This window comes from Misgurnus anguillicaudatus, chromosome 2, assembly GCF_027580225.2.
Source record: "Misgurnus anguillicaudatus chromosome 2, ASM2758022v2, whole genome shotgun sequence".
Lineage (NCBI taxonomy): Eukaryota > Metazoa > Chordata > Actinopteri > Cypriniformes > Cobitidae > Misgurnus > Misgurnus anguillicaudatus.
This window is the reverse complement of record NC_073338.2, coordinates 18,341,687-18,368,124: the sequence shown is the minus strand read 5'-3', so window position 1 is coordinate 18,368,124 and position 26,438 is coordinate 18,341,687. Positions and strand designations below refer to the sequence as shown.

Below are 26,438 nucleotides of genomic sequence, written 5' to 3'. Positions count from 1 at the left end.
TGTTTAGAGCGTTTAAGTTACGTGTTTCCACATTCTCACGTGTCCGTGGTGTGACTTTCTTTTTCGTGCCAGTTTCACGTATTGGTTACTACTTTTTTTCCTTTTTTCAAACCATTGTTGCTTGGGATTGGGGTTAGATTTGTTGTTTTTGTCTGGTTTTTAAACTGCTTTTGCGCGAGGATGAAGTTGGGTTTGGCATAAATGCAGGTGTCATTTTAAGCATTGGTTTATGTTTATAAACATGAGATTTTTAAACTGTTTTAACTTGGGGTTAGAGTTGTGTTAGGGTGTCAAACGTTAGGAAGGAAAAAATTGAGTGAGGATTTGCAAAGTGTTTTCATATTTGTTTGTTTTGTGAGGGTTTGCAACACGTTTTGTATTTGTTTGTATTGTGAGGATTTTCAACGAGTTTTCGTATTTTTTGTATTGTGAGGATTTGCAACGTGTTTGTCACAGGTAGGAGCGGACCACAGATGTCGTGAGTCTCGCCCCTCACTAGTTTCCACCTCGAGGAGGTCCCAAGAGCACCCCAATGACCAGACACACAGAGAGCGTACGTAAATATTAAAACAAACTTTTTTAATTATTTAAAAAGGTATTGGGGAAGAGGAAAGGGAGGCTAAAATCCAACTCTCCAGTTGGAGAGGCACAGTCTCGAGTCTCTCAGACTCCGTTGCAGAAATCTCAGGTAGGTTCTTCCTCTTCTTGACTCCTGGTTATGCGACGACAATCAGCTTATTCACAAGATTTCTCTCTGTTCTGGCTTGCAGGGGACAGATCCGGGGCCCTCTCCTTTCCTCATTGACTGCGCAAACAACAAGCCCCTCAAATTTAAAGCAAGAAGAGCCTCCTCTGTCTGGATCAGTTGTGTGGTTTTAGTGTTGCTGATCTTACATTGACAGTCAACTGCTCCTGCAGTAAAATGGTATGTAACCGAATGCTTTTTCAAAATACATGAAAATAATTGCTATCAAAATGTTGTAATACATAATGTTATTTTATACACAATAATAACATCTACTTTAAATGATAACAGTCTGAAAGCTGTATGCTGTAAAATTGGTTTACTGTGTTGGATAAAATACAAAACAGAAGCTTTAAGATTACTGTGCATTTATTATTATAGTAAAAGTACTGTAGAGTTGAATTGAGTTATTTGTCATGTGTGCTCACATAAATAATTTGTTGTGGTCTTTAAAGGGTCTGAAGACATGCTTATAACTAAACAAGCTTAAAAATGTTGTTTATGAAAAGACTAGGTAAGTTATGTTCTTTATGTAAGTTAGGTAATTTCAATAAGACAGATGTTCGTGTTTACATGTCACACATCTGGAGATTATTTTCTCAATATTCTCATGAGGCATACAGCTGGCTTTTGTGGATGTCTGTGGAAAAGAACACAAACAAATTAAATAATCTTTTGTGGGAAAACAGAATTACTCACTGTACATACAAACCACATGTTGCATATGTAATCCCATGGGGTTTTACTGTAAAAAACTGCAACATAAAGAAACAAAACAACTTGGTTTTGCAAGTTAATTCTATTTACAATTTTAAGTTTTGGCTTGTGAAAAGCCATCTCTGTTTGAAACCTAAAATTCCATTTTGCATTACACGAGTTTGTTGGCTGTTTCATTTAAAGTCATGGTCCGTGTACGTTTTGATAGTTTGATTTTTCGTTTAAACAAAAAACAAAAACCGCTAAAAAAAGAGCCGTTGTTCCGTTTTTTGGTTTCTGAATCTAGAAACGAAAAACGACTAAACCAAATTCAAATAACGGTCTGACTTTGGTTTTTGGAAATTCCTTTTTTCATTTCTCCGTTTGATGATCTAACTTACATTAAAAGAAAGACAGGTTGGCCACGTGACAGGGAAGTTATAGTAAATACAGCCTACCAAAATAAAAGCCGGTCATAATAATATCAAAGAGTATAGAAGCACACTCTTTGATAATATGCAGCACTAACGTAACACCAGAGTAACGTTAGAAGAAAAACAATCAATCAGAGTTGTTACTGTTAGCGCTATATTATATAATAAAATTAATATTTAATGTGGTTTCCACCAAACTGTTCCCCCTTTCTACCAGCAGGTGGCAGTATTTAAACGACTGACTGTATTGTGTCTTTGGTAACTCTGTTTTAAATCAAGATTACTGATACAGATGTATTTATTGTTGTTCATTTTGATTTCATTTTCAATTTATTTGCAACTAGTTATCATTATGGTCATTCACCCCCAGCCCAGAGTTAAACCTGCATGCCCTTCTGTTTTAACCTGATTCTAACACTGCTATCAGCTTCTTAGCAGCTCAGATCAGACAAACATCAGAAATGTCCTAATGCAGTAGGCCATCTGGCCAAAATAATAATTTACCAGTGTGCTATATAGTGTGTGAATCTTTCCCCTCTATACACATTCCAGTGTGTATAACATACAAAACCCCCATTGTGTTACGCAAGTAAAGATAATCCAAGTCTTAAACATTTTTCAACATATATAGCACATCCATGCTTTCAATGACATTGCATTTGCAATCTATGGCTGCAGAACATTAACTGTGAAGCCCTAAGGCTTAATTCTGTTTATTATAATTGCTTCTATATAAACATTTTATCTGTCTAGTATAAGCTTCCTCACATTATACAATTTGAATTAATGTTTGGGCGATGCGTGTATGCAGATGTGAAAGAGGAACGTCTACTGGAGAAGAGAAGACAACCAACCATGTATTTCATCCAGAGGTCTGAAATATGACAAAATACCCCCCACCCCCGTTTTCAATTCCACATCATTGTCTTTCTGCACCCCCGCATATTCTCACTCCTCCTATTCTACTCAGGGAAATTAAAACTGTTCAATTTTAAAGTAGTGTACAATCAAATACAGGAGTATTTTGCATTAAATGGGTTAAATACAATTTATCAGCATGCATATAAAATGGGTCACTCCACGACTACAGCACTGACTCAGATTACTGATCGGAAACTGATCAGTTAATGGAAATTGATAAGAAAAATTTGGTTGGTACAGTTTTGTTGGATTTAAGTGCTGCGTTTGATGTTTTAGATCATAGTATATTAATCAAAAAATTATGTTGGTATGGATTTGAAGCAGCTTCTATTAAATGGATGGAGAGTTATCTCAGTAACTAAGAGTATACTGTGTATTTTAATGGTAGTTACTCTGAGGTTGAAGAGATGAGGTGTGGAGTGCCCCAAGGTAGTTGTTTAGGGCCTCTTTTATTTTCTATCTTTACAAATGATTTTCCCCTTGTGATGGAACAGGCCACCATGGCAATATATGCAGATGACAGTACATTATATGCATCTGCAAGAACAGTAGATCAACTTAATAACATCTTAAAAATAAAGAAATTACCTTAGTTACACAATGGATTAGTGCTAATAGATTAGTCATCAATATAAAAAAGACAAAATGTATGGTAGTTGGGTCAAAACATTTTTTAAACACGACACCCACATTAAACTTGTTATCTGGTGATACTTGGTTAAACAAGTAGAAGAAACTAAATTATTAGGTATAATTGTTGATAGCAAGTTGTCTTGGAATATCAAATAAACCAAATTGTACAGAAAATGGGTAGAAGCATGGCTACCCAGTCAGCAAATTTCCTTTGGCAAAGACCTGGCCCAAATAAACAGCTGGCCTGTGGCCCACTTAAAGGGGACATATTATGAAAATCTGATTTTTTCCATGTTTAAGTGCTATAATTGTGCCCCAGTGCTTCTATCAACCTAGAAAATGTTAAAAAGATCAACCCAATAACTTAGTTTTGTTAAACCATTTTCTGCAAGCATGTGAAAAAATAGGTCATTGTAATTTGGCCCTTATTGTGATGTCAGAATAAGGTAATACCACCCCCTTTATCTGCACTATCCAACCACAGCACAACCATTTAGTATGGAGAGAAAGAGAGAGATAAAATATTTCACAGCACAATTGAGTTTCATTTGCAACAAACCACCATCATTGTGATCAGTGGTTGCACTTAATCCGCTCATTTGCATTTTAAATGACACACCCAAAACGGCACACTTTTGCTCAGACCTAGATTAAGACTTAGTTTACATGTTAAAAAAAATCTCATAATATGTCCCCTTTAAGAAAGTGTTCCCCAGCCCATATCTGGCCCACTTCTATTTATTCACATCAGAACCAATCTAAACCAGAGGTACACTCTAAAAAAATAATCCGTAAAAAAACGGACAATGTCCTGGCAGAAAATTACCGGCACCTTTTCCGTTATGTTTACAGAATTTCCGTTTATTCAAAAACTGAACATTCTGTAGATTTACAGAACACTGTCCATAGATTTACAGAACATTTTCCGTAGCCTTTAGGGACACTTCAATCTGTCTATGAAACGCAACAATGGTGACAATCAACAACAAAGCTTCATGCCGCAATGCATGCTGGGTACCAGGACAGAAAACTCTTTCTTCACATTTACTCTCACCATTGTTGAGATTTGTATCCAAAGTATTGATGTCTCTGAAGCAAAAACCACAGCTGACAAATTTTCAGCCATCTTATTAAAATAGTGTGTTTTAGATCAGCATAGAGTGTCACTCTTATACATTTCAGTTCTTTATTCTTATTTAATCATTTCATATTTAAATGTTAGGCAGCATAACATAACAACTAAGCTTATATGACATCATAGTCAATTCTCCTTCCCCAAGCAACAAACGAGTTGTAACTGTACATCCAAAAACACTGTTGCAATGCTAAAAGGCAGAGTCAGTTCTGAGAAGGTGAAGGGACAAAAGCCTAACTAAAGGGAACACTAATCACCATAGTGGTGACTTCAAATGAATCTAAAACAAACACAAACTGGAGATTTAATGTGATAAATGTTGTGGTAAATATCCATTTACTTACACGTCGCATCGGAAAGAGGATTTGTCTACTAAATCACATGTGTCGATGCTGGAATAGTTTAACACTTGTATCTTGTTCTGCCAGCATTTGTTAAGAAGTTAAACATCATCCATGTTAGAAAATAACTCTGCAAGCAAGTTGTAATTTTAGGTTTCAAACAGAGATGGTGATAGAGAGGCAAAAGTGAAAGATTGCAGCAGGGGTTATTGTACCCATAATGCAACATGTTATTAAAAAACGGATAAATGCCTGTAAAACATAAATACGGAAAATTCCTTCATATTTACACAGTACTTTGTCCATGTTTTTACGGATTTTTTTTAGAGTGTATCAAACCCATGTGCCAGGAGTAAAAGTCCTCTCCATTATTTTGTTCCAATCACCTGGATTTGCTAATTAAAGGGGTCATGTGATGAAGATGTTGGCATTGCCACTTTGTAGGTGTGAGCAAAAACAGGTCATTGAAATTTGGCTTTCATTATGATGTCATAAGGATATCTTATTAGAATAATACCGCCTCCTTAATCTGAACTCTCCAACCATTGCACTGCCGTTTAGTGCAGAGAGAAAGAGAGAGAAAAGAAGGACTTGACAGCACAATTGAGTTGAATTACAACAAACCACCATCATTTTGATCAGTGTTTGCACTTTATCCGCTCATTTGCATTTTAAAAAACACACCCAAAACGACACATTTTTGGACTTGACAGCACAATAGAGTTTCAATTACAACAAACCACCATCATTGTGATCAGTGTTTGCACTTCATCCGCTCATTTGCATTTTAAAAAACACACCCAAAACGACACATTTTTGCTCAAGCCTGCAGGGTGGCGGTGCTGACGTTTTCGTCATGTGACCCCTTTAGGCCCTCAACGAAGCCTTCAAGGAAGCGCTGCCTGGAAGGCACTCCCCGTAACCCGAGCGTTTCAGCCAATCACAGCACTGGTGCTAGATATTGAGCCTTCCGCCAGCTTCTGGCAGTATGAGCTCACCGTTGGTCAGGTGAGTAGCGCAGATATGGTAAGATTGGAATGTGACTGTAGGGCTGTTTACACTTGGTATTAAGATGTGTTTTCATCGATCGGATCACAAGTGGAGGAGAGAGACACATTACGTTTACACCTGGTATGTAAATCTGTCTCTTTTGTCCACTTTTGACCACTTCTGTGCTGAATACTATGAGGGGGTGGCCTGTGAGACGGTGGGCGAGTCTCTCTGCTGTCAAACGCGAGCGGGAGTAATTATGAGTTTATATGGACGCAAATTAATATTATGTCGGAGTGCACTGGTTGTTTAGCAAGTAAACATGCTGCACAGTGTTTTGTACATGAGTATGTAAGAGCTTTCTTTGAATTTTCAGCGCAATTGATGAAATAGGATCGCTCAACTTTCACACGCTTTCAAAACGAAACTACGCAGATCAGCCGCTTAGTTTTATCAATGAAAGGCTAAAAATAGCGCTGTTCACCGAATGTTCACGCCAGAAGTCAAAAAAGACGTAAAACTTGTGTTTAATACCTCAGATTAGATAAATGGGCGGAGAGAAGGCGGTCGCGTGTGGCTGTTCGAACACATTCAACCACATGTGCGTTCCACAACTCCAAAGCGATCCGATCGAAAGTGGTTTCGACTACCTCTGGATGTGGTTGAAAGTGGTCGAAAGTGGACGAGCTCAAAACGTTTTGAACACCGTTTACACCTGGCATTAACGTCGTCCACTTGTGATCCGATCGACGAAAACACATGTTAATGCCAAGCGTAAACAGCCTCTGTATTTGAAATCAGCTGGAAACGTTTTGAGTGTTTTAGCGACGTGTTACCGCGTTTTCACGTGTCCGTAGCATGAATTTTTTTCGTGCCAGTTTCACGTTTTGATTATTCAATTTTTTTCCTTTTTTCAAACAATTGTCAACTGGGATTGGATTTGTGGTTTTTGGCACATTTTCATATTGTTTTCGCGCGAGGATAAAGTTGGGTTTGGTTTAGAATGGCATTGTTTATACGTTTATTTGTCAGAAATTTTAATTGTTCTTGCTTGGATTTGGGTTAGCGTTGGGTTAGGGTGAGGATGTCATTTTATGTAACAGAAAGTTGTTCTAACCCCAATCTCAAGGGACAATGGTAAGAAAATAGGAAAAACAATTGAATAACCAATACGTGCCACAGACACGTGAAAACGCGTCACTTAAATGCTCGAAACGTTTCGAGCTGAATTCAAAAACAGTCTCATTCCTATCTTACCATATCTGCGCTACTCATCTGACCAATGGTGAGCTCGAACTGCTTCACTGCAGAAGCTGCCTTGGAGGCTCCGCCAAGGGCTTAAACCAGTAACGAGCATTTTGATTGGTCGTTTTTGTGAACCAATCACATTCTTTCTTCCCTCAGAACATGTTTGAGTAAGGAAAACTCCTACGTGCGGTTTATATGTTTATTTATCAGAATAACCCAGAAGTTGGGGTTAAGGTGAGGACGTCATTTTATTTAAAGGGGACATATTATGAGTTTTTTTTTAAGATGTAAACTAAGTCTAAAATAGGTCTGAGCAAAAGTGTGCCATTTTGGGTGTGTCATTTAAAATGCAAATGAGCAGATGAAGTGCAACCACTGATCACAATGATGGTGGTTTGTTGCAATTGAAACTTAATTGTGCTGTGAATTATTTTATCTCTCTCTTTCTCTCCATACTAAATGGTTGTGCTGTGGTTGGATAGTGCAGATTAAGGGGGCAGTATTACCTTATTCTGACATCACAATAAGGGCCAAATTACAATGACCTATTTTTTCACATGCTTGCAGAAAATGGTTTACCAAAACTAAGTTATTGGGTTGATCTTTTTAACATTTTCTAGGTTGATAGAAGCACTGGGGACACAATTATAGCACTTAAACATGGAAAAAGTCAGATTTTCATAATATGTCCCCTTTAACAGAAAGTTGTTCTACCCCCAATCACAAGCAACAATGGTAAGAAAATAGGATAAACAATTGAGCAACCAATACATGAAACCACCACAAAAAAATTGTGCCACAATCCCTTAAACACTCAAAACATATTGCTTTATAAAGCTGAATTCAAACACAGTCACATTCCTATCTTACCATATCTGCGCTACTCACCTGACCAACGGTGAGCTCGAACTGCCAGAAGCTGGTGGAAGGCTCAATATCTAGCACCAGTGCTGTGATTGGATGAAACGCTCAGGGCACAGGGAGTGCCTTCCAGGCAGCGCTGCCTTGAAGGCTTCGTTGAGGGCTTAAAGGGGTCATATGATGAAGGTGTTGGCATTGCCACTTTGTAGGTGTGAGCAAAAATAGGTCATTGAAATTTGGCTTTCATTATGATGTCATAAGGATATCTTATTAGAATAATACCGCCTCCTTAATCTGAACTCTCCAACCACTGCACTGCCGTTTAGTGCAGAGAGAAAGAGAGAGAAAAGAAGGACTTGACAGCACAATTGAGTTTGAATTACAACAAACCACCATCATTGTGATCAGTGTTTGAACTTTATCCGCTCATTTGCATTTAAAAAACACACCCAAAACGACACATTTTTGGACTTGACAGCACAATAGAGTTTCAATTACAACAAACCACCATCATTGTGATCAATGTTTGAACTTTATCCGCTCATTTGCATTTTAAAAAACACACCCAAAACGACACATTTTTGCTCAAACCTACAAAGTGGCAATGCTAACATTTTCATCATATGACCCCTTTAAAACACCAACGAGCCAGGAGGTCACCTCCTGCTGAAAAACTGTGCTAATTAGCTAATCCAGGGGCCTCATTTATGAAATGCTGCGTAAAAACCATCCTACATTTGATCATATGATCATTTAACAAAAATGCGTATGTGTGATTCATAAACCGAACGTACGCGCAGAAAACGCGCGTACCCCTTTCAAATCTATAAATCACAAATGAACTTGAACTTGTGCGCGCAGCAGAGCAGTTTCAGATCTCCGCCTTTAAACGATGCGTAATTAATGTCAGACATATAAAAAAGCACTTGTCAAGGTTTAAACCCAATTTCAAACAGCAAGAATGGCTTATATTTCCAAAAACCTGCAGCAATCAGACAAGCAAAAGTGCATACGTCTGCTCAGACCCTGACGTGGCGCTAAGCACTTTTCCACGTCAAAGACGGTTTTTATAAATATGGACTTTGCCGTGGATTTTTGCCTACGCACACTTTACGATCAAATCTGTGCGTACGCACGCTTCATAAATGAGGCCCCAGGTGATTGAAACAAAGTACTGGAGAGGACTTTTACTCCTGGCACATGAATTTTACACCTCTGAGTGCAACCCAAATGTCAACCAGAACTCGTTGTTTTCTACGGTGTGCCATATCTAAAACAGATGTGGTCCTCATGTATTTTTTGTTATGTGGGCCATATACCTCAAAATGACATGTGAACCACAAGAACATTCTCGCCATTTCTGAAGCTATGGCAAAACAGATATGGTTACCATTTGGCCCATATATGTTCAGCCATGCCATATCTCGACCAAATGTGACAGCTGAAATCCACATGTGGCCCACATATGCTTGCTATCTGGGATATTATTAGACGATGTAGGAAGTTCATTCCTTGTTGGACAACAAAACAACTGGTTCAGTCATTGGGGCTTTCTCATTTGGATTATGCCTCAGTTGTTTGGTCAAATACAAGTGAAAACAATCTACACAGACTTCAGGTTGCTCAAAATAAAGCAGCTCGAATTGTTTTGGGCTGTCCATATAGAACCAGTGTGATTGTTATCCATGATAGTTTGGCTTGGTTAACTGTAAAAATTAGACTTAAGTATTTTTTAGTAACATTTATGAAAAGTATTATTGTATCCAAAACTCCAGAAACAATTTATAATTAATTGTCATTTTTTTTCAGATACACATAATTATTGCACTAGACAAACAGGTGAGATGCGATGTGTTTTGCCTTTATGTCGAACGAACCAAATACAGCGGTCAGTGTTTTATCGAGCTATGGTGGCATGGAACTCATTACCAGGATTTTTGGTGCTGGAAAATAATAAAAAACATTTTTAAAAGAAGTTAAAACTTTTCTTGTTCACACAGTGATTATTGATAGTTGTATACTCTGATTTTTATGAAGATTTATGTTGCATTCAATGATTTAGTTTTGTTTGTGAATATAGAATGTGTATTGGAGTATAGAATGCTACCAGAAAATTAGCTGTTTTTGAGTTTTTCCTTTCTTTGACATTGAGCTGCTATCAGTGGTGTAGTGCAGGGTATACGCTCTTTATTTGATGGCATGGGGTATACCCACTTCTACTGGGGGCATAAATTAAGAGTATGCCCACTTCTACTGGGGACATAAATTAAGAGTATACCCACTTCTCCAAACACCACTACACCACTGGCTGCTATGAACTTATGTATGTCTTGTATATTGTTATTGTGTGTAGGTGTGTGAATGGTGTAAAAATATAAGTGAAACATGTAATGAATTTTGAGGAGACCCCAGGAAGAATAGCTACTGTTGTTACAGTGGCTAATGGGGATCTTAATAAACTAAACTAAACTAAAACACAATACAGTCAGTCGTTTGAATACTGCCACCTGCTGGTAGAAAGGGGGAACAGTTTGGTGGAAACCGCATTAAAGGGGACATATTATGAAAATCTGACTTTTTCCATGTTTAAGTGCTATAATTGTGGCCCCAGTGCTTCTATCAACCTAGAAAATGTTAAAAAGATCAACCCATTAACTTAGTTTTGGTAAACCATTTTCTGCAAGCATGTGAAAAAATAGGTCATTGTAATTTGGCCCTTATTGTGATGTCAGAATACTATCCAACCACAGCACAACCATTTAGTATGGAGAGAAAGAGAGAGATAAAATAATTCACAGCACAATTGAGTTTCAATTGCAACAAACCACCATCATTGTGATCAGTGGTTGCACTTCATCCGCTCATTTGCATTTTAAATGACACACCCAAAACGGCACACTTTTGCTCAGACCTATTTTAGACTTAGTTTACATCTTAAAAAAAATCTCATAATATGTCCCCTTTAAATATTAATTTAATTATATAATATAGCGCTAACAGTAACAACTCTGCGCTAACAGTAACAACAAAGCCTATTTATTTATTTATTTTTTTCTTCTAACGTTACTCTGGTGTTACGCTAGTGGTGCATGACCGGCTTTTATTTTGATAGGCTCTATTTACTATAACTTCCGCGTCACGTGGCCAACCTGTCTTTCTTTTAATGTAGATCTTCAAACAGAGAAATGAAAAAAGGAATTTCCAAAAACCAAAATCGAACCGTTATTTGAATTTGGTTTAGTCGTTTTTCGTTTTTAGATTCAGAAACCAAAAACGGAAGAACGGCTCTTATTTTAGCGTTTTTAGTTTTATTGTTTGAAACGACAAACGAAAAACGTGTGGTTTCTCGTTATTTTGTTTTTTGGTTTAAACGAAAAAACAAACTATCAAAACGTACACGGACCTGAATCAGGGTATCTTCCGTCCATTCCATATCCGTTTTAAAATCAAAAACGGAAAACGAAATAAACAAATCGTATTTACATTTATCGTTTCCTTTAATAAAATGAAAAATATTGAAAGCTGCTTTAAAAAGAATGAATTGATACATTTTTCTATATTTAGTTTTTCAGTCTTACTTCTTAAAACTAAATTGTAAAAAAATGAAATAAAGAAAATATTAAAATGCTTTATTTTCCAATTTTCAACCAAGGGGCTACCTTTTCTCCCCAGCATTTAGAAACGTTACCGCTGGGGGGAGCAAATACACGAAAGTTGCACCTTAAGCAGGGCACGCAGATGTAATCATTAAAATTTTTAATGATCATATGAATTATAATTGTTTGCACACCTTTTAATGGGTGTACAAAAATGCTCTGCAATGAATGTTTGTAGGTTTTGCAGAGAACACAGCATGAAAAGTCACTGCCCCATAAATTATGACATCCAATGTGCCAGTGGCTTGGAATTCATGATCAGTATAAAAGATAACCCACCTCATCACACCCCAAGATCCAGCCATGGACACAATCATCATCAGTAATAACAATTTGCTTTTGCCGGTTGAATGAGTTTCTATGTACTGCATTCATAATAAATCTCCCCTTACATAACATGAACAAACAATAATGAGCTTTAAAAATAGTCCACAAACTTATCTAATTTATAGATATCTATGATTGGAGTGGCAGCAACGTTTCACGTTTCAACTTTTCACAAAATCTCCAAAACATTGCGGAGCATTTTTGTACGCCCATGTGGGAAAGGTGTGCAGAAAAAATATAATTCCCAGTTGGTCCCAAATTGCTCATGTTAAAGCATTGCTTGGTGGAGCATTGCAAATGTCATGAGTCATGAACCCACCCACTGAGCAAAGCGTCTTAAAAAGACGTCATTTCGACGTGCCGTGAGGAGCCAGAATGAAAGTTTTTATGACGTCTTTTTTTGACCTGTTCTGAACATCCAATATTGATGTCAAGGGGACCTCCACACAAAGTAAAACTATTTAAAGGGGTCATATGATGAAAATGTTAGCATTGCCACTTTGTAGGTTTGAGCAAAAATGTGTCGTTTTGGGTGTGCTTTTTAAAATGCAAATGAGCGGATAAAGTGCAAACACTGATCACAATGATGGTGGTTTGTTGTAATTGAAACTCTATTGTGCTGTCAAGTCCAAAAACGTGTCGTTTTGGGTGTGTTTTTTAAAATGCAAATGAGCGGATAAAGTGCAAACACTGATCACAATGATGGTGGTTTGTTGTAATTCAAACTCAATTGTGCTGTCAAGTCCTTCTTTTCTCTCTCTTTCTCTCTGCACTAAACGGCAGTGCAGTGGTTGGAGAGTTCAGATTAAGGAAGATATCCTTATGACATCATAATGAAAGCCAAATTTCAATGACCTGTTTTTGCTCACACCTACAAAGTGGCAATGCTAACATTTTCATCATATGACCCCTTTAAAATGTGGCCATTTTAGACATTATATTTGTTTATATAATCTTTATATATGAATAAATGTAAAAAAAATATTGCTTATAGATAATTCCCAAATATACAAGTTCCACCTTAACTATCTGCGTCTGCAATCTTGCTCTCTCTCTCTCTCTCTCTCTCTCTCTCTCTCGTTCAATAATTGAAGTGAAGTGACGTGAACTTCACTCTTCCTCCCACGCTTGCTCTCGCTGGATAATTGTTACATGTACATTCTCTAAAACAATGTCATCACCATTACAAACAGTTGTTTTAACAAAGCATTGTTTTGAAGTAGGACCATACTAAACAAACCAAATTTACTTTATTTTTTGTAATTTCTACGGCTCATTTTTCAGAATTTACAAGATTCTGATGTTTTGTTGGACATGTTTTGTTACCATCATGGTGATCAGTGTTTCCTTTGGTTGGGTAGTTTGACTCTTTGTTTTTCTATTATAATGTGTGTGCTTGATGATGGTGTTTTTAAAGGAGCGGTGAATCAAAAACTCAATTTTAACTTGATAATTTGTTATATAAGAGGTCATCATACTTAAATGAACATCCTGCAAGTTTCAGAACTGAAAACGTCCGTGCTACTGAAATATAACCGTCTTTGGCACCAAGCCAGCTAAACACTCCAGTGAAAAATTCGGAAATCTATGACGTCAAAGTAGAATTGAAACACCTCCCCATAACCAAAAGGACAAGTCTACTTTGTAGCCCCGCCCACAGCTTCGCGTGACACGTGTGTCTCAGTAAGTAAACATGTCTTTAAAAATTGACAAATTTAACCAAAATGACTTTTTAAATACATTTTTTTCTGAGAGACTTTTATTTTGACGCGGTGATCTGTTATGATACCATGGAAACGCATTTCGGTTGTGAAAGAACCGCGTGGGAACAACCATGGGAACAACACAGAAGCTAAATACTTCAATTCGGAGGCTTGGAACTTAACATTAGCAATATGCTTGGATAAAGTTTGCTTTTGAAGAAGTTCCAGCTCGTGTGGGGAGCGTTTGTTAACGTTGTGGACATGGATTCATTTGTAAAGAAGTCGATGCTGGATTTGCAGAGAGACTCAGAAGCACCACTTATATTGGATCTGACAACAATGACACAGCAGTATAATTCACAGTAAGACATTTTACTTTATTTAAGTTACTGCGTTTCACTATTGCTTTGTTAAAAGAGATTGCTTGATGTCCTGTTGTAACATCCGTGTCTAAATACGTTTGTTGACTGTTTTAATTTACTAAAAACATTAAACGATTAATAAAGGTACAACACTTAACAATACGACTGTAATTTAAAGGTCGAAATATACAAAGCTAGTTATAAGGAAGGATTTATCAACCGCAGTTTAGATTCTGATGCCCGTTTACTGTGTTGTATACGGTAATTTAGGCAAGTTGCGTTTGAAAGGTCAAACACTCAACAAAGCTTATTTTTTATCATATAACTGTGGTATTTAACTTTACGTGAATGTAAAAGCAACCTCACAAGCACAATAGAAATATACAAAGTTATTGATAAGGATTTATTAGCCGCAGTTTAGATTCGGATGCACGCTTACTGTGTTGTATACGGTAATTTAGTCACGTCAAGTTTTGTTTCTACTTTAATATACGTATTGTCATTTATGTGTATCATCTTTAGCACCCAGAATCTTTTGTGTCTCAAACATATTTGTGTTCGGCTGCTATTTTTATCACATTAATGTTTTTAAAACATTTCCCTACATGTAATGACGGGGAAGAAGCTGTCCAATCATAGCAGTGGGTGTTTACGTTCAAGTCTTCAATGCGGCCTGCCCCTTAAAACGAACCATTTCTCAAGACAGCCACTAATCCATGTTACAAAATAGCGTATTACTTATTGCTTTTGATGTTTTTGAATGTAAAAACAACGTGAAATGCATAAGTAGACATCAATCAACGTCATAAAGCAATAAAATCGACCAATTCACGGCCCCTTTAAAACACATTATTATTGCACCAAGTGTTAGTTACCAATGCTTGTGGCTTCCCATTAATTACATTGATGGTCAGAAGTGATGGTATAATATAACTGAACTAACAACACAGATAAAACATTATACATTTTGTTTAAAAGTAAACTTCTATCTCAGTTTTGTTTGGAGCTGCAATAAACATACTTTGGTGCATACTGCTGCCTACTGTAATGAAAATTGAAACCTTGTGGCTGTAATCAAAAATCTAAAGTCCAGAATTTTTTGACACAGATAAAGACATCAAGAATCAGCTCATGAATCACAACGATGGTGAGTTTTCTAAATGTTGCAGTGCATTGCACCAGCGTATTATAAAAACTTATGAGTCCAGAGAGTGTCACCACTGTTGTGATTCATGGGGTGATTCTTGATGTCTGCATATGTGACATTAATATCTGGACTTTTAATTTTATGTAAGCGCTTCACAGTGGTATGAACCTAAATAATAAGTTGGATGTGACACCTCAAATCAACTGAGAAATTGAGACAATACTACATGCTCTGAAAAATGAATTCACAGACTTTACATATGTGGAATTACTGTTTATAAACGTTCAGTGAAGTTGTAAGATCCACATGTGAGTTTTGTTTATACCAAATTTTCTTTGCAACAAATAACATGCTTGAGCAAACACTCTAAGAAAGACCAAACACTAATATAAAAAGTCAAAGAGTCAAACTACCCAACTAAAGGAATCACTGAGCGTCATTATGGTGACAAAAGATTTTCAATAAAACGTCAGCATATACATCTCTGTTAATACATCTCTGTTAATTAAAGAGAGAGAGAGAGAGAGAGAGAGAGAGAGAGAGAGAGAGAGAGAGAGAGGGAGAGAGAGACGGCATTTAAGGTGGAACTTTATCTATGAGCAGTGCTATGTTTTTGAACACACATTCATATATAAAGATAACATGATTTTAACAGCTTAACAAAATATTCTACAAAAATACACGTGATGTTTATGTTTTTTTGACTCAGAACTCATAGACCACATTGACGTCCAAGAGGGGTCATAGTCAGACGTCCAGATACTGTACCAGATCTGCACGTTGTATAGACATACAGATAAGGGCCTGGACCAACCGACCTAATATAGACATGATCTGCACGTCGTGCGGACGTCTCATGTTTAGTGGGCAGGGAACACAAATATTGATAAAATGCCTTATAATGCACTTTGAGGCGTCTACCAAATGCATAATTGTAAAAGTTTATTAGTCATAGGATTATTAATCATGTTAATGATTAAATCTGCGTGCCATGCTAATAGTCATTGGAAGTCTTCGCTTCCCTCGTCTCAATAAAGGGCCATTCACATTATAACTATAAAAATATTGTTTAAAAAATATTTTATATTAAAGAGAATAGCAGAGTTCACACCACAACTATAACGACAAAGTTACAATGAACGATATCGTTGGGATCACTTTCTGAGCGATTTTCCTCCAACTGATTAAACGATAAACCATTGACAGCCAATTATATCTATTTGAACTTCAAGTGCACGCACATTTGAATGACAGATGCCACTATAATCAGGGTATCTTCCGTCCATTCCATATCCGTTTTAAAATCAAAAACGGAAAATGAAAAAAAAACAAATCGATTTTTCATTTATCGTTTCCATTTACAAAATGAAAAAAGAAAACGAAAAATTGATACATTTTTCTAGTTAGCTTTATAGTCTTACTGAAAAATTCTTAAGGGCCGTTCACATTAACTATAACGTTAATCATATTCACATTGTAACAGACGTTAATTATAACAATAAATATATTAGCGTCCACATCACCGGACGATAACTGCAACTTTATGCATTATCATTAACCTTCGGAAAACTGAGGAAAACTAAGATTCTTTGTGTATTCAACACGCCGCCATTGTCGTTTACAGTGCGTGGAATGGTGCGCTGTGATTTGTTGAGCAGATTTATTGCACTCTGCAGAGAAGGACTGGAATTATTGCATTTTGGGAAAAAGGGAGAAAAGACGACAGACAAACACAGCGGATATCAGATTATGCGTAAAATTAACAATTTAATTTTTAATACTGACCGGATACAATACTGATTTTGGTGGTAACAATTTTTTTAAATGGAGTTTATCACGTTTTGGAACCAAACTCTTCATATGTTGATTTGACAAAAATGTACACAAAGTGATAAAAAACAGATGTGGTTTTGCATGTAAATTTCATGTTTGTTTTTTTTACAAAAGTGTTTGAACTCAGTGAAGTTGGTTTAAATGTTCAAAATGACTGAATAAGCTCAAATAAACAAGTGTGCTTGTGGTTAAAAAGGTCTCTAAGGTTTTTCCCATTGTCAGGTGTCTCTGTTAATGGCGTACATCAGTGTCCTTCTGCTGCTTCAGTTCGGCCCACAAGTACTTTATGGTGATGAATCTCAGAACTGTGGACCTAAAGGAGAGAAGGGAGATCGAGGTGAATGAGTGAATAAATGCCTGATGTGATTGAGTCAGTAACAGAATGTGTAACACAGAGAGCTGGAGAATGATTTGTTTTTGTACTCAGGAGTGCAGGGACCACCCGGTAATGCAGGACCATCTGGACCACAAGGATCTAAAGGAAATACAGGTGAAAGTGGTATTAAACATAAGTTTCTGTATATTAGGTTATTGTATGTAATGAGATTCTTTAGTTCAGTCTAAAAGATATTTGGTTCAAATAAGATAATTTACTGCATTTACCAACAATGTTATCTAGGTGGTAAATTTAATGGTTTGATGCTTTTTATATGTCAAGCAATTCATAATATCAAACAAACTTAAAGGGGACATATTATGAGATTTTTTTAAAGATGAAAACTAAGTCTAAAATAGGTCTGAGCAAAAGTGTGCCGTTTTGGGTGTGTCATTTAAAATGCAAATGAGCGGATGAAGTGCAACCACTGATCACAATGATGGTGGTTTGTTGCAATTGAAACTCAATTGTGCTATGAAATATTTTATCTCTGTCTTTCTCTCCCTATTAAATGGTTGTGCTGTGGTTGGATAGTGCAGATAAAGGGGGCGGTATTACCTTATTCTGACATCACAATAAGGGCCAAATTACAATGACCTATTTTTCACATGCTTGCAGAAAATGGTTTACCAAAACTAAGTTATTGGGTTGATCTTTTTAACATTTTCTAGGTTGATAGAAGCACTGGGGACACAATTATAGCACTTAAACATGGAAAAAGTCTGATTTTCATAATATGTCCCCTTTAAATTCATGTTTCTGGGGACAAACATGTTTCACCCGAGAGTGAGATTATACACAGGAAAATCCCCAGTGTTAAATTAACTCTACCAGTGTTAAATCAACACTATTTGGTGTTTATATAATCCACACCAAGATCGGTGTTAAAAAAGACTGGTGTTAAAAATATAACTCTGAATCAGTGTTAAAGTTAATGAGATAATGTAGTGATGATTAAGACATTAATAGTGAACACCTGCTGGTCATTCAAATCAATTACATTTTGGACATTTTCCTGTCTCTAAATTTTTATTTTAATGACTCGTTTTCTGGAGAAAATACTAAAATAATAAAGAAAGACAAATTATTAAATGCAATAGATGAATACTGTTGGGTGTATGCCTCCAAAAGCTGCAATCTTTCACGTTTGCCTCTCTATCAGCATCTCTATTTGAAAATAAAATGATAACTTGCAGAGTTATTTTCTAAATGGATAAGTTTAACTTCTAAACAGCTGTCAGAACAAAATACAAGTGCTCAACTATTCCAGTATCCACACGCGTGATTTAGTAGACAAATCTTCTTTCTGACGTGATGTCTCACAAGTCAAATAGACATTTATCACAAAATGTAACACATTAAATCTTAAAGGGGACATATTATGAGATTTTTTTAAGATGTAAACTAAGTCTTAATCTAGGTCTGAGCAAAAGTGTGCCGTTTTGGGTGTGTCATTTAAAATGGAAATGAGCGGATGAAGTGCAAACACTGATCACAATGATGGTGGATAGTTGCAATTGAAACTCAATTGTGCTGTGAATTATTTTCTCTCTTTCTCTTTGCACTAAAGGGTTGTGCTGTGGTTGGATATTGCAGATAAAGGGGGCGGTATTACCTTATTCTGACATCACAATAAGGGCCAAATTACAATTACCTATTTTTTCACATGCCTGCAGAGAATGGTTTACCAAAACTAAGTTATTGGGTTGATCTTTCTCACATTTTCTAGGTTGATAGAAGCACTGGGGACACAATTATAGAAGTTAAACATGGTTAAAAAAAGTTAAAAAAGTCAGATTTTCATAATATGTCCCCTTTAAAGGGGCCGTGAATTGGTCGATTTTATTGCTTTATGACGTTGATTGATGTCTACTTATGCATTTCGCGTTGTTTTTACATTCAAAAACATCAAAAGCAATAAGTAATACGCTATTTTGTAACATGGATTAGTGGCTGTCTTGAGAAATGGTTCGTTTTAAGGGGCGGGCCGCATTGGAGACCTGAACGTAAACACCCACTGCTATGATTGGACAGCTTCATTCCCCGTCATTACATGTAGGGAAATGTTTGAAAAACATTAATGTGATAAAAATAGCAGCCGAACACAAATATGTTTGAGACACAAAAGATTCTGGGTGCTAAACATGATACACATAAATGACAATACGTATATTAAAGTAGAAACAAAACTCGACGTGACTAAATTACCGTATAGAACACAGTAAGCGTGCATCCGAATCTAAACTGCGGCTAATAAATCCTTATCAATAACTTTGTATATTTCTATTGTGCTTGTGAGGTTGCTTTTACATTCACGTAATGTTAAATACCACAGTTATATGATAATAAATAAGCTTTGTTGAGTGTTTGACCTTTCAAACGCAACTTGCCTAAATTACCGTATACAACACAGTAAACGGGCATCAGAATCTAAACTGCGGTTGATAAATCCTTCCTTATAACTAACTTTGTATATTTCTACCTTTAAATTACAGTCGTATTGTTAAGTGTTGTACCTTTATTAATCGTTTAATGTTTTTAGTAAATTAAAACAGTCAACAAACGTATTTAGACACGGATGTTACAACAGGACACATCAAGCAATCTCTTTTAACAAAGCAATAGTGAAACGCAGTAACTTAAATAAAGTAAAATGTCTTACTGTGAATTATACTGCTGTGTCATTGTTGTCAGATCCAATATAAGTGGTGCTTCTGAGTCTCTCTGCAAATCCAGCATCGACTTCTTTACAAATGAATCCATGTCCACAACGTTAACAAACGCTCCCCACACGAGCTGGAACTTCTTCAAAAGCAAACTTTATCCAAGCATATTGCTAATGTTAAGTTCCAAGCCTCCGAATTGAAGTATTTAGCTTCTGTGTTGTTCCCATGGTTGTTCCCACGCGGTTTTTTTCACAACCGAAACTGCGTTTCCATGGTATCATAACAGATCACCGCGTCAAAATAAAAGTCTCTCAGAAAAAATGTATTTAAAAAGTCATTTTGGTTAAATTTGTCAATCTTTAAAGACATGTTTACTTACTGAGACACACGTGTCACGCGAAGCTGTGGGCGGGGCTACAAAAGTAGACTTGTCCTTTTGGTTATGGGGAGGTGTTTCAATTCTACTTTGACGTCATAGATTTCCGAATTTTACACTGGAGTGTTTAGCTGGCTTGGTGCCAAAGACGGTTATATTTCAGTAGCACGGACGTTTTCAGTTCTGAAACTTGCAGGATGTTCATTTAAGTATAATGACCTCTTATATAACAAATTATCAAGTTAAAATTGAGTTTTTGATTCACCGCTCCTTTAAGTTTGTGTTATGAGTTCATTTGAAGTCACCATTATTGTGATTAGTGTTTCCTTTAGGTAGGCATTTGTCCCTTGACCTTCATTGATCTAGCTCTCCTCTTTTAGCAATAGCAACAATGTTTTAGTAAGACCACTTGTTCATTGCTTCATGTAGAGGGAAGCCTTTCCAGACCTTCTCAGATTGTTTGTTATATTCTACTCTACAAATTATTGAAACATTTGATCACAAATTAATTATGAAGAAACAGGCATATAAAAAAGCTCTATGCAAATGACATTGTATTGAATAAGACTGCCGTCATGCTTTAGTGTGTTTTTGTTGTTGTTTATTGCTTAAGAGAGACTTCATGATTTCTGATACAAATCTCAACAATGGTGACAGTTAACCCTCGTGTGGTATTTCTGTTACTTAGACGATGTTTGTGGGTCTAGTGGACCCACTGTATTATTCGTATCTTAAACCAATGCAGTCATACAAATTTATGTATAACTGTTTACAGATGATTTCTTTAGCCTTATTGCAAGTAATATAGACAGAATTTATGGTTAATATTTGTCATTTACCACTGGTAGAGGACTATTTATAGATTAAAGTGCCATTCGTTTTTGTGATAATATGAAATAAGAGAAGAAAATTCTATTCTCCTCCAGATGTTTGTTTATATAAAATAAGTATTTTCATCACTTTTTTATCTCAAATAAGTTTTTCATCTCTTTGATATTTAATGATTTGAACTTAGTTTGAAATTGTACACATTTGTGTCCGTCTACACAGCACAAGCCTCATCTGAAAAGATGCGGTATTATAACACATTATCTACACTGAACACTTAACCTGTTCATGCCAGCCTACACAACACATAAGAAGCAGATTGTTTACTGTGTAGCTGTGTTGCATATGCATTTCTTGCATTTTATAGACATATACTGTGTCTTCCTGTCCATCTTATGTCCACACACACTGCAGTACAATGTGTTGCTTTTGGCTACAACCTAAAATGATGAATATGGTTGGATATGAAATTTTACTTTCTCTATTTCTCACTCTTTCTCACACACTCATACACACACAAACACACACACACACACACACACACACACCATAGGTTTTGTGGTAAACTCATGTGTTCAGGCCAGGAATGGTAATCAATACACCAATTTACCATGATTACTACACTTTTACTAGAATACAACCATGGTTATTTTTTGTAAGGAATATAATCGTAAAATGTAGAATTGTTCCTTTTAGACAAAAGGTCAAGTTTTTGGGACAGTGGGGGCAGACAAGTGTTCATGCTTGATATATAACATGTTGTATGTTTGCGCTGTTACAGCAAGTGCAGAAGGACAAAACTCTGACATGCATCCATCACATATGTACAGAAATATATACAAACACACTCATGCACTCACAGGAGTCCCAGATAGGAGAAAAACAAAGTGAAGTTACATAACACATTAAATTTTCACTCTCTTATTACCCCCGGGTCCAGTGGACCCGAACACCACATATGTAATATAAATGTGTAGGGGGGTGTACAGTGTACAGTCATTATAAAGTTGTTTATTTTTATGTTCTTTATAGAAAATGAGCCAAGGCCAATGAATCTGAGGTTGAAACAACAATTAATTGCATAATTTTTCTTTTAGTAAACATTAAAAACGGGTCCCACAGACCCGAACACCACACAAGGGTTAATGGTAAGAAAGTTGCAAAATTTTTGTCAGGTTGCAATGCATGATGGGATTTATGAATGAGTTTTCTACAATCCTGGTACCCAGCATGCATTGGGGCATGAAGTTTTGTTGTTGATTGTCACCATGATTGTGTTTTATAGGCTGATTATTGATGTCTCAGTGTGTCTGACTTACACCACAGATTAGATTTGGGTAAACAATATTTAACTCTTTAGGGTATGTGGACTTTTACAGCACTGTTGGATTTCATGGGAGCCTCACAGGGTTGGCGGAACATAAATTAAACATTTATATTCAGTGATTACTTTCTTATGATATCATTGATTCCCAAGACTTATACTTTCATAATAATTAACACAGTAACAGATATAGACTTGATTTCTCTCATCTTCCTCTGCTATAACAGATGTGTTTTATAAACACACTGCCACAATAAACAGAAGAAAACTAACAATAAACGTCAAGAACCAAATACCAAACTAAAGGAAACACTAATTGGAGCAATGGTGACTTACTATATTAACCAGATTTACAGAAGTTCTTTAGAAGTTAAACCTATCATCCATGTAACTCTGCAAGCAAGTTGTAATATTCGTTTTCAAACAGAGATGATGATAGTGTTCATTTAACTATGGGGATTTCATATATTGCATTTAATAATTTGGCTTTCTTCCTCATTTTAGTATTACTTTCTCCAGAAAAAGAGTCAACAAAATAAACATTTTAAGACAGGAACAATTCCAAAATTGAGTTGATTTGACACGTAATGACCAGCAGGTGTTCACTTTTAATGACTAAATCACTTCATTATCTTAATAACTTTAACACTGATTTAGTGTTTTTTTAACACCAATCTTGGTGTGGATTATATAAACACCAAGCAGTGTTAATTTAACACTGGTTATTTTGCTGTGATCATATGAATTTCAGCCAATAAGAATAACTTAATAATTCTGTTTCAGGGCTTTCTGGAGGCGATGTCATGTCCAAGCCAAATGCAAATGCGGCCATGATTTCCACTGGACCTAAAGGAGAGAAGGGGGATCCAGGTTAGTGTGAGAGTGTAAAAGCACAGGGATGTGATTGTTGTGATGAAGAGAGATGGAGAAGGTTTAGTTTTTTACTACTATCTTACTTCCATAGGCATTCCTGGCATTCCTGGTCCAACTGGTAGGCCTGGCTTTCCTGGCATAGATGGACGTCCTGGCTCGAAGGGGGATCCAGGTTAGTGTGAGAGTGTATAAGCACAGGGATGTGGACAGTGATTGTTGTGATGAAGAGAGATGGAGAAGGTTTAGTTTTTTACTATACTATCTTACTTCCATAGGCGTTCCTGGCATTCCTGGTCCAATTGGTAGGCCTGGCATACCTGGACTTCCTGGCTCGAAGGGGCAACCAGGTATTATAAATCATATTAAGTTATTATAATTAGTTTTCATATTCATAACTTAAAGGGGACATATTATGAGATTTTTTTAAAGATGAAAACTAAGTCTAAAATAGGTCTGAGCAAAAGTGTGCCGTTTTGGGTGTGTCATTTAAAATGCAAATGAGCGGATGAAGTGCAACCACTGATCACAATGATGGTGGTTTTTTGCAATTGAAACTCAATTGTGCTGTGAAATATTTTATCTCTCTCTTTCTCTCCATACTAAATGGTTGTGCTGTGGTTGGATAGTGCAGATAAAGTGGGCGGTATTACCTTATTCTGACATCACAATAAGGGCCAAATTACAATGATCTATTTTTCAAATGCTTGCAGAAAATGGTTTACCAAAACTAAGTTATTGGGTTGATCTTTTTAATATTTTCTAGGTTGATAGAAGCACTGGGGACACAATTATAGCACTTAAACATGGAAAAAGTTAGATTTTCATAATATGTCCCCTTTAAAGGGGTCACATGATGAAAATGTCAGCATTGCCACCCTGCAGGTCCGAGCAAAAATGTGTCGTTTTGGGTGTGTTTTTTAAAATGCAAATGAGCGGATGAAGTGCAAACACTGATCACAATGATGGTGGTTTATTGTAATTGAAACTCTATTGTGCTGTCAAGTCCAAAAATGTGTCGTTTTGGGTGTGTTTTTTAAAATGCAAATGAGCGGATAAAGTGCAAACACTGATCACAATGATGGTGGTTTGTTGTAATTCAAACTCAATTGTGCTGTCAAGTCCTTCTTTTCTCTCTCTTTCAGAGTTCAGATAAAGGAGGCGGTATTATTCTAATAAGATATCCTTATGACATCATAATGAAAGCCAAATTTCAATGACCTGTTTTTGCTCACACCTACAAAGTGGCAATGCTAACATTTTCATCATATGACCCCTTTAAGTAAAATTTAAACATTATAGAGCATTTTTCACTCAGTAGAGTTGCTTGACCATCCCATAATGGAAATTTGTAAATTGATGTATTATTCTGTGTTCAGGGAGTTCTGGAGGTGACGTCACGTCCCTGCAATCTCAGATGCATGATCTCACTGCTAAGATTGCCATGATAGAGAAAGTTGCAAGTTTTGATGCATTCAGAAAGGTTGGAGAGAAATATTTTGTTTATGATGGCTTTCTAGAAAGCATTGATAAGGGGATTAAATACTGCAAAGAAATTGGTGGAGCAATTGCTTTGCCAAGAAATGTCAATGAAAATAAAGCTTTGGTAAAAGTATCAGTAGCCAGTGGTTTAGATGATCCAAACAGGTATCCATATATTGCAGCCACAGACAGAGATAAAGAAGGACAGTTTGTAGACATTAATGGAAAACCCTTGACTTTTACCAACTGGGATTCAGATCAGCCTGATGATTATATGGGAGTACAAGACTGTAGTGTTCTCAGAGTGGGGTCTGGTTTTTGGGATGATATTGAGTGTGATAAACGACCTATCATATGTGAAATAGAAATCAAATAATGCGCCTCCTTCAGGATATAAGTAACTAAACAAATGTGTGGTATTATTACACTATAAGAAATCTGTCTGTCAACCATTCTACCATTAGTAACATTACAGTTAAAAAAAATCAAGTAATTACTCTTTATTATTCATTATAAAATTGTATTACTAGTTTAATTAAAGATATGTTATGTTCGTATGAGATTTTTATTATAGTCAAACAAAATAAAAGCCTCTTAATGGCCGGCTTCACATATTTTCTTGTTTTTATAATTTACTGTACAATGTTACTGTTTTTTTTACATCATGTACACTGAATAATTGTAAAATACTGACAACATGGACCATAACACCAACTCCATGACCCGTTTGCACAGTTTCAAACACATGACAAACAATGCCAAGAAGTTGTGAAATCCAGACTCCATGCTCCAACATAACACAAAACAAGAACACATAGGGCCATGAAACATTGGGGAACAGGTTTGGTGTTTTACACTTGGAGCCCTGTTTTCGGATTGTTTGTGGTGAGGTGGAATGGTTTTGGCTGAAATTTCGACGTGTGCGGCTGCCCCGAGAATTTTCGGGTGATTGTTGTTTCACCTTCCACCTCTACAATGGCTGCATAGGTGCACAGGAACAATCCTTCCTAAAATGCATTGGACTTTCGTTTGCAGGGACGTGGGGCTCGCCGAGTTGTCGGGGGTGTTCACTGGTGTGCTCGCACAGAAATCGCTGCAAAATATGCTTTCCAACAGGTGTTTTACCGTTCGTTGTAAACTTGTGGACCTATTTTTCCAAACGCCTCACACCCGTATATTCTTCCGCTGAGAGCTTGAATAATAGACACTCCAGCCCAGTGGGTGGCGATAATCCACCTTTGCCAATTGCAAGAATACAAAAAAGTTCCGGCGCGGAATAATACCGTACCTCATAGCACATCTAATACAAGTCAATGGAGTTGAACAAAACTACAATAAAACCTGTTGGAGTGCGTCTTTTGCAGCGATTTTTGTGTGGCATGTCGGTGGGCGCCCCTGGCCGCTCGGTGGGTTTCGCGTCTTTGTGGATGAGGGTTTGGTGCATTTTAGGAAGGATTGTTCCGAGATGGGAGGCGAAAATTCTC

At 36.6% G+C, this 26,438-nt stretch overlaps 1 protein-coding gene across 1 annotated transcript; it reads left to right on the top strand.

Annotated features, from left to right (window-relative positions):
- The first annotated feature begins 221 nt into the window (after window positions 1–221).
- On the top strand, window positions 222–25,557 carry LOC141369024 (uncharacterized). The gene is made up of 8 exons (XM_073874016.1): window positions 222–688; window positions 771–925; window positions 17,255–17,369; window positions 17,460–17,522; window positions 23,386–23,472; window positions 23,567–23,647; window positions 23,751–23,822; window positions 24,852–25,557. The coding sequence occupies exons 2-8, from the start codon at window positions 923–925 to the stop codon at window positions 25,328–25,330; spliced, it is 900 nt and encodes a 299-aa protein (XP_073730117.1). The 5' UTR covers window positions 222–688; window positions 771–922; the 3' UTR covers window positions 25,331–25,557.
- The last annotated feature ends 881 nt before the right edge of the window (window positions 25,558–26,438 follow it).